The 12,381-nt window shown below is 34.7% G+C and overlaps 1 protein-coding gene and 1 long non-coding RNA gene across 3 annotated transcripts in view; one reads left to right on the top strand and one right to left on the bottom strand.

Moving 5' to 3' along the window:
* LOC141481578 (uncharacterized) overlaps window positions 1-4,109 on the bottom strand; it is a 37,558-nt gene extending 33,449 nt beyond the window's left edge. The window contains exon 1 of the long non-coding RNA XR_012465047.1: window positions 3,759-4,109. This is a non-coding gene — a long non-coding RNA (uncharacterized lncRNA). The remainder of the gene's footprint in view (window positions 1-3,758) is intronic.
* LOC111510174 (retinol-binding protein pinta) lies at window positions 4,110-11,581 on the top strand. Of its 2 annotated transcripts, none has more exons than XM_023166062.2 (2): window positions 4,110-4,265; window positions 10,638-11,581. In XM_023166062.2, exons 1-2 carry the CDS (start codon window positions 4,244-4,246, stop codon window positions 11,438-11,440), a joined length of 825 nt encoding a protein of 274 aa, XP_023021830.2. In that variant the 5' UTR covers window positions 4,110-4,243; the 3' UTR covers window positions 11,441-11,581. The 2 variants fall into 2 exon arrangements, with proteins under 2 accessions (XP_023021830.2, XP_074029416.1); XM_074173315.1 differs by having other exon boundaries at window positions 4,262-4,301.
* Window positions 11,582-12,381: the final 800 nt, after the last annotated feature.

The following is a 12,381-nucleotide window of genomic DNA, read 5'->3' as shown; positions in this document are numbered from 1 at the left end:
GCATCACCGATTAAACCAAAGGTAATATTATGATTAGTCAATTGATTACTCTTCAATATACATTCACTTTGTAACTCTAGGTTTTACGAGTTACTAGCTACTGCCGTTTTTTTCTTGGAAAAATGTTTGTTTTCGAAAACAATCACATAATAAAGCCAATTATCTGTATTTGAAATGATTATTTTCGAAGAGAACCTTGAGATGATAATGAATGTAAAAGAAACAATTGAATTTCATATGAACTGTCGCAAAAACTGGTTAAAAATACTTCATTTTCAATAAGTCTCCTAATCCCCTTGAAATTCCAATTGAATAAGTTATGTCACTCCTCATTTGAAATATGTAATGTTCATACAATAACGTGTGAAATCAAGTGTTCTATAGAGTTAGGTTGATTCAAGATTGAGATGCTTATACACCGCATTTGTACACATTTAATTTATCTACAAAAACATATTCTAAGCGAGTCATATCAGGAGATCCAGCGTCTGATTATTCATCAACCGATTTGTATAATTGTCGTCCATCCGTTTTTTGGGCACTGAAAAATTACGAAAAGACAACTTTTACTGTAGATGTTGTCAACCTTTGTACTTTAGTTTTGTTTAAGAGTTAGAACCTTTCTACATCTGCATTTTATGACGTTATTTTCATACGTATTTCGAATAAGAAGATATATCCCCCAATTCTATTGATTTTCATTGAAGTTATCCCTAAAAGCATAAATAGTCTGGGAGTCTGGGTCACAAAATCCTTTTTTCAAATAATAGTGATGATTTCAACCATAATTATCTTCCTACGAGTCCATTTGAAGACAATGATGATGGATGTAGTTCAACTGGAAATCCATTTTTGGTTGAAGAGTACGTCGAAATATTACTGGAGGATGTACAAGACGAAGAAATTGCAACCGGAATACAATAGAAAGAAGTAGAAGGAAGAGAAATTGAAAAACTTACTGAAGATTGCGAGTCACCACCGCAAAAGACATCAAAGAGATTATCATGAAAAAAAAGAGGAAGCAAACAAAAATTGTCAATTTTAAATCTGTAATAAATTAATAAAATTATGAAAATTATACTTTATCTTATAATTACTTGTAGTTAATAAAGAATTTTAGATTACGAAATTATAAATAATATTTTATGTCAATAGTTTAAGAAATAATTGAGTTGAAAAGTCGTATAAATGAGATTTCGAGTGTTTTTTTGAAATAATTATCAAAAAAGTTGATAAATGATAGGGTTAGAGCATTTGTTTGAAATGTTATTTGTTAATTATCAAGAGGAGAACAAATAGACTTGACGTGTTTAATCAACATGAATATGCGTTTTAAAGCAATAACATTTTTTTGAAGAAACGGTTTGTTTTTTAAAATTATAATATTCATCACTGATAAAATCTCCCCAAAAAAAATTCAAATTTGTTTATAACAATTTTTTAAACAAATAGAGCTGAAAATTATGAAAAATCAATTTAATGTAACTTTAAATAATAAGAATGCGAATGAATTTGAATATCAGAAAAAAATTTTTCATTGCTTCAATTGAATTTTTCACTTTTGATTATTAATAGTCTCTGTGATCAGCTGTGATGGCGTCATAGCAACAGAATTCAGAGTGGGGACGGAGTGAGAGAGTAATAGATAGAGAAAAAGTGAATAGTGGAATAGAAATTCGGAGAAGGAAATATAGGTATCACACAGCTGCACGCATTAAACTTTATCGACGAATTTTTGTTATTTTGGCTTGCGGAAATCGTCAGATTATATATTTTTCGTTATCCTTGAATTGTTTCCTTCAAAATAAAAAAAAATAGCTACGCTCGAGAATGTCGAAATGACGTTATTTTTTTACAACTTTGCTGCCCTCCACTTTCTTTACGTCACTCTCAAATTGTCAGATTAGTGGAATATAGACTTTTTATCAGGTATTTAACTCACCCTACCTCAATCTGACGCGCTCGAGAATTTCTGATGATCATTTTTTTTTACTAATCTGATCCTTCATCCCTCACATGCGGCCTTATATATGGGGATCATATTCGGTGGAGGTACTTAACCTGTATATTAATCTGCCGCGCTTCAGCAAATCCCAAAATCCCCGCCTGGGCTCCCCTATTACTACACTGTAGGTTAATGGAACGAATTGTTCCTTTAGATGATTTGATTTATAGCCAGTCTTCAAATATGCCCTCTGACTATATATACTATATATACTCCTTATACGAGTAATTGGGTAAATTTCGGATATGCGGCTGTTGTTGTCCGTTTCAGCCTAGTTCGAGGAATAATGCTTTGAAGGCATTCGATTTTAAATTATCGGAAATCATCGACTTTATGTTGATGATAGACACTACCTCACACTGACAAGTGGCCAAACAGCCCGAAATCGGTCTGCTAGTGTGTTCCAATAATTGAAAATCTATTGCGGCAGTTGTATCGCCAACAGCATATGCAGGAATAACTTCAGTGAAGAATCCTGCACTGACGCCTGTCGATTATGATCCAACGCCCTTCGTGGTATTAGCCAGGGAAGTAGTTCTTTTCTGGTAGGTGTCAGTCCATTAACCGACAGTGTAGGGAGTTGCGACTGGCCTGAACGAAATGTTCCTTTAGATGCTTTTTTTTGGATAATTAATCAACTTCTGCAAAAATATGCCTGAATCCATTTACGGCAACTTCAGCAGTTTGTGAATTGAAACATGCTTTGCCCAGAAGTTCAGCTGAATCAAAAACCGTAACAGCGCACTCATTTATTCTCATCCATTGATGAATTTCTCCACTATAGTATGCTTCGAATTATCCCGTGAAAGCTATTTCCATGCGCTGGTACCGAAAAGATAGACACGTGGTTTTCTCTCGCTAAATTATTGATATCTATATTTCTAGTATGGCTGTAATGACATCTAATATTAGTAAGAACATGTTTTATGAAGTTGGTATTACGAAGTTAACGAATTGTCGAAACCACTAGTGACTCGCTTTCAGTAGATGTGATGGCTGCAATTTGCCTTTTGCTTTTTCTACCAATAATTTGAAGAATTTTGCTTTGGAGAATAGATGTGCCTGTTTTGTCGACGTTAAATATTCTAAATGCTGGCAAATTGTGGCTATCATATTGTTTTTCAAGGTTGTTGTAGAAAAGAGTAGTATTGTTATTGTTTAAGTTAAGCGTCCTTACAAAAGACGCTCCAGTCGGTTATTTGACTGACATAAATTGTTTATATCTGCGTAAATAATCATCAATCCAGCTTTTACTGCAACTCTATCTTTGAATTAATGTTTAATTCTGTTACTAACTGCTAATATGTATGCATGTTGATGTGTCTCCTAGTCAGTCCATAAAATTTAGCTTCCATGTTAATAATATAATCAGGTAGTTTTTGTTCTAGCTCACTGATTTTTGCATCTTAGGTCTCGGTACTTTGGATATTTTGGTTGCCTTAACTACAAGTCATGTCATTTCTATAACAGCATTCATGGCAAGAAACATGGTTTCAATTCCTCACAGCTCACTTGCATGTTTCGAAATATATTTCTGTTCATTTATTATTGGCATTTTCACATACAAACATTATTATAGATAAATTTATTCGAAGGGTCCTAATATGTACCACGTTCCATATTTCAAACAAACCATCATTTGCAGAAAAAATAATTCAAAATCATCATCAGCGTGCAAAATGAAACTGCGTGTTAATCATCATTGTTCTTTCTACACACTATGTAAATTGAATGAAATAAATTAAAGAAGTACCTGTATAACATCCACTTTGAAAAACTCAGAACAAAATTGCAAAATCAGCAGCCATTACTTGACACACTTATTCTGGCCAAACCGTTGCCTTCAATTGTGAGCAAAATGTTCAGATAGTTATCCAAGTCAGTTTGAACTATGCGGAGATGTATGATAGCTGCAGTTTAGACAATTTTAGGGTGTGGCCCATATAAAGTACCCAGTCCAAATTCAGATCTTATCTTCTATGATAGCGAGAACGAAAAAATCATGCCTTGTAATGCCCAAACGCTTCATGTTTCCTGATAGTTACGCTACTGACAACTTACATTTGTATTCAAGGGTTTTAAAATGTTGCATTTCAATGAAAGTGCAAATCTCTACGTTTATATTGAAGGCCACTTAGAATTATATCGTTTCGACATGTTTTATCTTTACTTGCTAATAGATAGATAAGTACGTTACGAGTTTTTAGATTGTTTGCTTCACAGTTTAGTTCTCTTGTTATGGAGTCACTTTCATCTTCAGGTAATATAAGAATGCTTGTGTCGATTTCAATAGTCGGTAAATACCTATTTGTTGATAATCGGGTTAGGTTCGGTCAATTTCCATATTTGCCTTTTTGTCAAAAAAGGAAGTTTTTGAAGTGTAGTGTGAAAGAAGTGAAGAAGTGCAAAACATACAATACAATGTGTCGGACTTCAACTCAGATCACCCTTATTTAATTTTTGCTTGAAACCATTTAAAAAATTATTTTGTTCTCAGATAGAGCTTTGAAACACGTAGTTGCTAACGAAAAAACATATTTAACTAGGATCAAAACTTTATGATTCCGGAAAAAAAAAATTCAACATTTTTTATCAAGAAAAATCATTTTGAAATGATCCAAACAAAAATATTTTCAATATTATCTAAAAAAGTGATGATATTTATTATATGCGAGCGCTTTCGACAGCTGGTCGTGCTATCATCTTCTTGGCTCTACTCAAACTGAACGTTTCATCCTCTTGTTTGTTCTTTTATTAGGGTTAGAATGTCTTAGTGCAGGTACTGCAGGTAAATTTCGCTGTATTTGGGTAATATCCTTTGTGTTGGATTTTCTCTAGGTTCACTGTTTAATGTGTAATGTATTGTGTAGTATATAGAATGTTAGGTCTTGTTGTGTTTTGATTTGTATTTGTGATAAGTGAATTATGACTTTTGAATTTATGGATGTCTAAGTTTTCCCAGATGTCCATACAGTTTCCTTTATTGACTTGTTTTATGAGTTTTATGTTCTCTGGTGGAGGAAAGTTGTTTGTTTTGTATGGCGTGTGTTGCGAGGTTTGATTTATATATTATTGGGTTTATGTATGCCTTTTTGTGCTCGTCGTACTTTTGGATCAGTTTTTTCTTGGTTTGGTGATATAGAATTTGTTGCAGCCCGAGCATTGTATGCTGAACACTCCGTCTAGGTTTTTGTCTTCTTCTTTTTCATAGCTGTTTATTTTTTGGATTATTTTCGTGTTTGGATTGTATGTGATGTTCAACTACCTGGACATAACTATCGGATATAACCACAATAAAACACAATTCCAAATGGCAATATACAGGAAACCTACACAAACAAGCTCCACCATACCCGCAAGTTCAAACCACCCACTGTCACACAAAATGGCTGTTTATTTTTTGTGTTATTTTCGTGTTTGGCTTGTACCTATGTGATGTTGATGTTCAGGGGTTTGAAGATGTTTGTTAGTTTTTTGGTTTGGTGACCTACGTATGTGAATGCAGTCCATCTTGTGTTGTTTTATCTGTTGGAGTAGTTTGATCCTTGTTCTGTATTTTTTGTTTGATTCTGTTTTCTAATTTATCTATTGTCTTTTGGGTGTATCCGTTCTCGTTCCCTGTTTGGTATATGATATTCCTTTCCTTGTTCCGGGCTTCATTGCTAAATGGTATCCTTAACATACTCTATATGAATGCGTTATAGGCAGCCATTTTGTGTGACGGTGGGTGGTTTGAACTTGCGGGTATGGTGGAGCTTGTTTGTGTACGTTTCCTGTATATTGCCATTTGGAATTGTGTTTTATTGTGGTTATATCCGATAGTTATGTCCAGGTAGTTGAACATCACATACAATCCAAACACGAAAATAATCCAAAAAATAAACAGCTATAAATAAAAAAGAAGAAGACAAAACCTAAACGGAGTGTACAGCATACAATGCTCGTACTGCAAGAAATTCTATATCGGCCAAACCAAGAAAAAACTGATCCAAAGGAACGACGAGCACAAAAAGGCATACATAAACTCAATAATATATAAATCAAACCTCGTAACACACGCCATATAAAACAAACATAACTTTATGCCACCAGAGAACATAAAACTCATGAAACAAGTCAATAAAGGAAACCGTATGGATTTTCATCCAGTATCGACCAATTCCATCACATAGAAATTGTCGTAATGATGAGTCTGGAATATGAAGATTTAGAAATGTTTTAAAGAAATGGAATGTGATCATATGATGGCCTCTCGGGTATATTGTTGTTTCCGTTGTTCCTAAAATAGATCTCGGATGTTAATTGCAGATTATGTAACGGGTCTTCCAACAGAGACTTCCGAACTTTGACACTTGATCAGTTGTCAACTGCGTGTTTAAATCCAATGTTCAAATTGTCCACCTTTGACTTCCATACAATAATACCTTCTTTTAAACTAATAAATAAAAAAACAGCAAAACATTTCCTTATCTTGCCTTAATTTGTTTGTGCTTGGAAGGTGATTATCTGGTCGTAACGTTTCTTCGATCATTTCAGAATTGAAATCAATCTGTTGAATTACTACTCTGCTGATTTGTTTAAAATTTCAAAAAATATGGTGTGCACATTGCAAGAACGTGTTGAGCTGGTTAGCCTTTATTACCAAAAACAAAATTGTGCCCGAGCGGCTGCAAGGATATTTAACCAAAACCATCCTGAACGTAGCGTTCGCCATAAGTACGTTCTGGAATTGATTTCGAAATTTGTGGGGACGGGTTCAGTAATGGACTTATGCCAAACACGCAATCTGTACGACAACTTTCTGCAGTTTCCGGTATTAGTCAATCTAACGTTTTCAGAATTTTACATAGACACAAGTTCCATCCATACAAAATTAAATTAATTCATGAATTAAATGATGATGATTGGGATCGAAGGCAAAAGTTTTGCGAGCGTATCAACAATAACCCAAATTTCTTGTACAACGTTTGCTTTTCTGACGAATGCACTTTTTTACTCAATGGAGAGGTTAACCGGCATAACTGTAGAATTTGGAGCGATACAAATCCTCATGTATTTCGAGAAGCTCACACTCAATATCCAGAAAAGTTAAACGTGTGGGTAGGAATTTTGAGAGACCACCTAATTGGACCTCTGTTTATTCCTGGTAATTTAACTGGCGAACGTTATCTTGAAATGCTGGAAAATGCGATTGATCGGTTAATAACTGAACAATCGTCTACTACTTGAACAACAATTGCATTTTCAACAACACGGAGCTCCTCCGCACTACGCCGCACCAGTTCGCCAATACCTCAATTTACAATACCCGGTTGTTGGATTGGAAGAAGATGTTCTATGGAGTGGCCTGCCCGATCTCCTGACCTGAACCCTCTGTACTTCTTCCCAACAACATCTCAAGGCCAAGATTTTTGTGACTCACCCTGAAAATTTGGACGAACTAAGCCAAAGAATTGTGAATGAGTGTCGTCAAATAACTCCAATTATGCTGAACCATGTCAGAGACGGTTCTCAATCAAGATTGTATTATTGTATGGAAGTCAATGGAGGACAATTTGAGCATTTGATTCAAACACGTAGATTTGTTTTTTTATTGTAAGCATGATGATGAAACAATTCGATTTTTTCAAGAATGTGTAAAACTAACCAAATTATTCAAGGTGGCTCATTCGAGCTGCAAAATTGATTTTTGGAGAAAACGGTTCATCAAATTTAGGTTTTTCATACACTGTTGTAAAGAGGCTTCCAAGACCTTTCAAATAAAGTAGCACTCAAACCCTCTCCCCTATTCAAGTTTGAGGGGTTGAAGAGCCCCTTATTAGGGGGTTGCTCGTTCAAGCCTAAAATATACGTCAAAAGATGTCCCCCAAACAAAATCATTCGAAGTGTTTCGAGAAATTTCTCCACTCACTATGGGATAAGAAATATACGGGGTGGCTCGTCTGAGATGGAACACCCTGTATATATATAGAGTGGTATCAAACTATGGCCATTGAATAAGCCCACAAGAAGCCCCGAGACTAGTTGAGATACGTGGACGACACCTTCATAAAATGGAACCATGGGAATGCAGAACCAGACACTTTCCTGAAGCACATCAACAACGTAATTCCTTCCATCACTTTAATAATGGAGAAGGAAGTCCACAACGAATTGCCATTCTTAGACGTATCGGTGAATGGGATCGACACCAAATGGGAAACATCTGCATATCGAAAACCCACTTACACGGGACAGTACCTAAACCAGGAACCCAACCACCATCAATCGACTAAGAGAGGAATCATCAAGACTCTACTAGACCGTGCTTTCGGGCTCTGCAATACAAAGGAAGGTCTCAAAAAAGAACTAGGCATCATCAAAAATGACCTTCAACCAAATGGTTATTCCAAACTGATGGTGGAACAGGTTTTAGCCAGAAGAGTAAGAGCTCTACAACCAGTACTTGTACTTTCCTACATCAGATAATTGTCGGAAAGGATAAGAAGGATTGGGTCCAAGTATAACATCAGAACCTGTATCAGATCTGGGAACACTATCCGTAGCAGTCTCACGAAAACCAGACCAACAAACGCGGACTGCGATTCCAAGAATTGCATTTACCGAATAACCTGCGAGTGTGGAGAATCATACATTGGTGAAACTAAGAGACCATTGAAAGTTCGCATTGTCGAGCACAAAAAACACACACAGCGAGGAGAAACCAGCAAATCCGGAATAGCAGAGCATGCTTGGACTCATCAACATAACATCAAGTGGGCTCAGGCTGAAATCATCCACAAGGAGGAACACTGGTTTCGGATAAAATTCAAAGAAGCCGCATATATGTTATCCAACATCGCATTTAGCCAAGCTAGCGTAGAAATACATAATATATGGAAACTCCTAATCAAGCGAAACACGATCATCTTCCGCCAAACAGTCAGCTACCGCTAAAACCAATAAACCGGAGAGAGGGAAGAGGGGTATAGGTGAAAGCAGTCGAATGACCTATGAATAGTTAGATCTCGAAGGAATAAGTCCAAGTCTAAAGGATAAGGGAGCCAGGCTCCAACCTGTCTAAACTCAAGATGACTTCCACCGAATAAGTCCAGTTATCACTCGTAGACGATTGTGGATACAAACAATCGAAAGGTCGTGAAGTAACTTGGTTTGGAACCTTTTAATTTTATATTTTTAATTTTCATTTCTTGTTAATAATTTTTTTAATTTTTCAGCTCGTGTTAATAGTTCATTTTTTTTGGTTATTGCTTGTATGTTATTTCATTGTAATTTCAGTTTTTTGTTTAATAACATTGTTTTTTCAGCTAATCTTTTTAATTTTTTTACAGATTTTTTCAGGGATTTCAAATCAATTTATATTATATTTGACAATGGAAGTCCGAACTGATGAAATATTTCAGTATGATCCACATATTCAATTTCATAAAACCCAATGTAAAATTTCATAAGAGATATAAAATTAAAATTGAAAGGGTTATTTTTTAGGAGTAAGTAATTTTCGGGAAAAAAAGTTTTTGGCTTTCAACTACTCCATCTTGATATCTGATTCAGTTCCATAACGAATGTTTGGAATACAAACTGAGTAGAGAAAAGTGTTTTTTTGTATAATTCAGTGTTCATATAATTTAATGTTTATATGGAAGTTGCTGTTTCAGAAGGGCTTTTTCTTTAAGTTTGTGTGAAAGTTACTTCTTTGCATGATCTACACGTCACAAGTAGTAGAAAGCCAGAAACTTTCTTTCCAAAGATATAAAAGATAAGCACTACAACACTTCACATTTGCCAGGAGAATCCAAGGCAGTCGGTGGGTACGTGAACAAACAAAATTGTCGAATTTGGGACGATACCAATTCAATTGAGATCAAAGAGCGTCCAACGCATCCCTTCTATGAAAAATACAAATAATTCCAATAACAATTTTTTAAAATTAACTTTTTTTATGTAATGAGCTACAAGTATTTTTTCTATGAGCAAACGAATAAATTATCGTAACCTAAAAGTTTCCAAAAATATGACTTTATGAACTGATCATATCGATGTATCAAATGTTGATTTTTGGGTTTTTTTCGGTGGGGGAAATTATGATTAATAACTAAAATACTGAAATCTGTAGCTGAATATGAATGTGAGCCTGAATAATATTATTTTCTCATGTTTATTTTGTTTGTTGTAACTGTTCACACTTGGCCTCACAGCAAAAACGTAAGCTGATTCAAAAACTATTCTTGAATGAAGAAGTCATTTTTCAACCAAATTGACAAAAAATTGCTAGTGGTAGGTACTCTCTGTCGAACGTGAATACAGTTATTTGATTGTTTTATGAATTACACCTTGTATATAAAAGTGTTGTTGTTTCCAATATGAATTTGTGAGAACCCAAACTACTAAGTTAACTGCCCATGCCTAATAGCTTTGCTATCCGATGTGAAAAAATATTGTTCATGGATATTTTAATATTTATTCAGTCGGATCACAAATGTTTTGATTTCACGACAGTGTGTTAGTTAACTCATGTCCTCATTCTATCTTGTTTACGCTATTTAGTCGACCTTTCATCAACTCTGCTATATATCTAACGTTTATGATCGTTAAATCGTCAATATGTCTCAAAAAGTTGTGTTTTTTTCAGGAGAAGATGACAACTTGAATGGACCTAGTACTGAGGCAGTGGCATTAGAAGAAATCAAAAGATGGCTGCGGGAAGAAAAACAAAACCTGCATGCACGTTTGGAAGACAAATATTTATTGACTTTCTTGCGAGGGTGCCACTTTGACTTGGAAAAGACTAAAACCAAAATGATCAACTATTACACTATGAAAAAGGACGAAGTAGTTTGGTACCGAAAACGGGATCCCAGTTTGGATGAAATACAGGAACTAGTGAAGTTAGGGGTGTACGTACCTCTGAGAGAGTTGTATCAAAATCATTTGGTGGTCATCATACGAACTGGTGCTCACGATCCAAAAAAGCATACGCAAGACAATGTATTCAGAACCGGCCAGATGTTGACTGATATCATTACTTTTTTGGAATATGACTGCAGCACGATCGATGGTATTATAGCGATATTCGACATGAAAGGTGTAACAGTTTGGCATGCCAAGCCGCTGACACCCAGTGTTGTCAAGAGATCGGTGTTCGGGTGGACAAATTATCTTCTGCCTCCGGATCAGTTTGAATTCGTGAACGCTCCGTTTTATTTGAATGTGATGATAAATCTTTTCAAGAGTTGCATGTCCGAAGAGATGAAGAGAAAAGTGAGAGTGCACAAAGGTCTGGAGAGTTTTCATAAAGTTTTCGATAAGACAATTTTACCTGTGGAATATGGCGGCAATGGAGAGAGCTTGAGTAGTTTGATTCTATATTGGAACGAAAAGTTGTTGAGTTATCGTGATTGGCTTCTAGAAGACGAAAAATACAGAGCTGAATGAGGGTGATATAACTTTTATGTGTTTATCAAAATAGTGTTTACTTCGAGAAAGTGAGGTGCTTCTGAAAATGATTGGCATACTAATACAAAAAATTGCAAAGTACGAAATTCAACAATAAAAAGATTTTTCTCCAGAACTTCATTTCATGCATATTCATAACATATTGATGGTCAGTAACAAAACTAGATTTATATATTGGGAATGGTCTAACTCTATTATATTTATTATTTCAACGAAAAAAGGGTTTATATTCTCGACTTTTGAAATTATCAAACTTCTGGAAATCTTCAAAGGACCAAGATACTGTTTTTTCAATTGAATGATAGTTATTTTTCTGGAGGAGTAAGATATTTTTGTGGCCTATTTTGAGTTTGAAACAGTTGTAAAATTTCTATATTGGATAGAAATACATTGTAAAAGTATTACATATTATTCATATTGAGATGGAGAGAAGCAAATGTAGAACAGTTGCTCAGGATAATTCATTTATTTCAATATGAAAAGTATTATATTGTATTTTTCACTATAAAACAGTATTCTCTTCTGATTTTTTATAAGATTCGTGTTTGTATCAAACAATAGTTTCATTCAATGATTTTCATATCTTTTTATTTCATTATTATTATTTGCTAACACAATTTAATTGAATTATTTGTAAACATTTCTTTCAAAAAAATATTTGAGAAGTTTTAGGAAATATATTATAAATTTGGTTCCAACCATATTTGGAGTAATATGACGACACACCTGTTTTTAGTTTGTGATTCATATAATAGACAACTGAAACTCAAAATAAATCGAATAAATTCTAAAGTGCGGCTTGGTCTATTTTTCCTGGAGACACACGTTTCGTCACGAAAAAGAATGCTGCCACGAAGAAGCTTCCTGCTTTCCTACACAATAGGTGCGTTTTCTTGATACTTATTCCAGTTCGAATTATT

The sequence above is a fragment of the Leptinotarsa decemlineata genome, unplaced genomic scaffold (genome assembly GCF_025532065.1).
Source record: "Leptinotarsa decemlineata unplaced genomic scaffold, Ldec_3_MD MMD2_tig00000218_RagTag_RagTag, whole genome shotgun sequence".
In the NCBI taxonomy this organism is placed as follows: domain Eukaryota; kingdom Metazoa; phylum Arthropoda; class Insecta; order Coleoptera; family Chrysomelidae; genus Leptinotarsa; species Leptinotarsa decemlineata.
The sequence above is the reverse complement of the archived record's forward strand: the minus strand, read 5'-3'. Positions and strand labels throughout refer to the sequence as shown.

Coding starts and splice junctions, on each gene's coding strand:
- LOC111510174 (XM_074173315.1), top strand. CDS start 4,277: ATGCTTGTGTCGATTTCAATAGTCG. Junction 4,302..10,637: donor TGTGTCGATTTCAATAGTCG/GTAAATACCTAT, acceptor TGTTTTTTTCAG/GAGAAGATGACAACTTGAAT.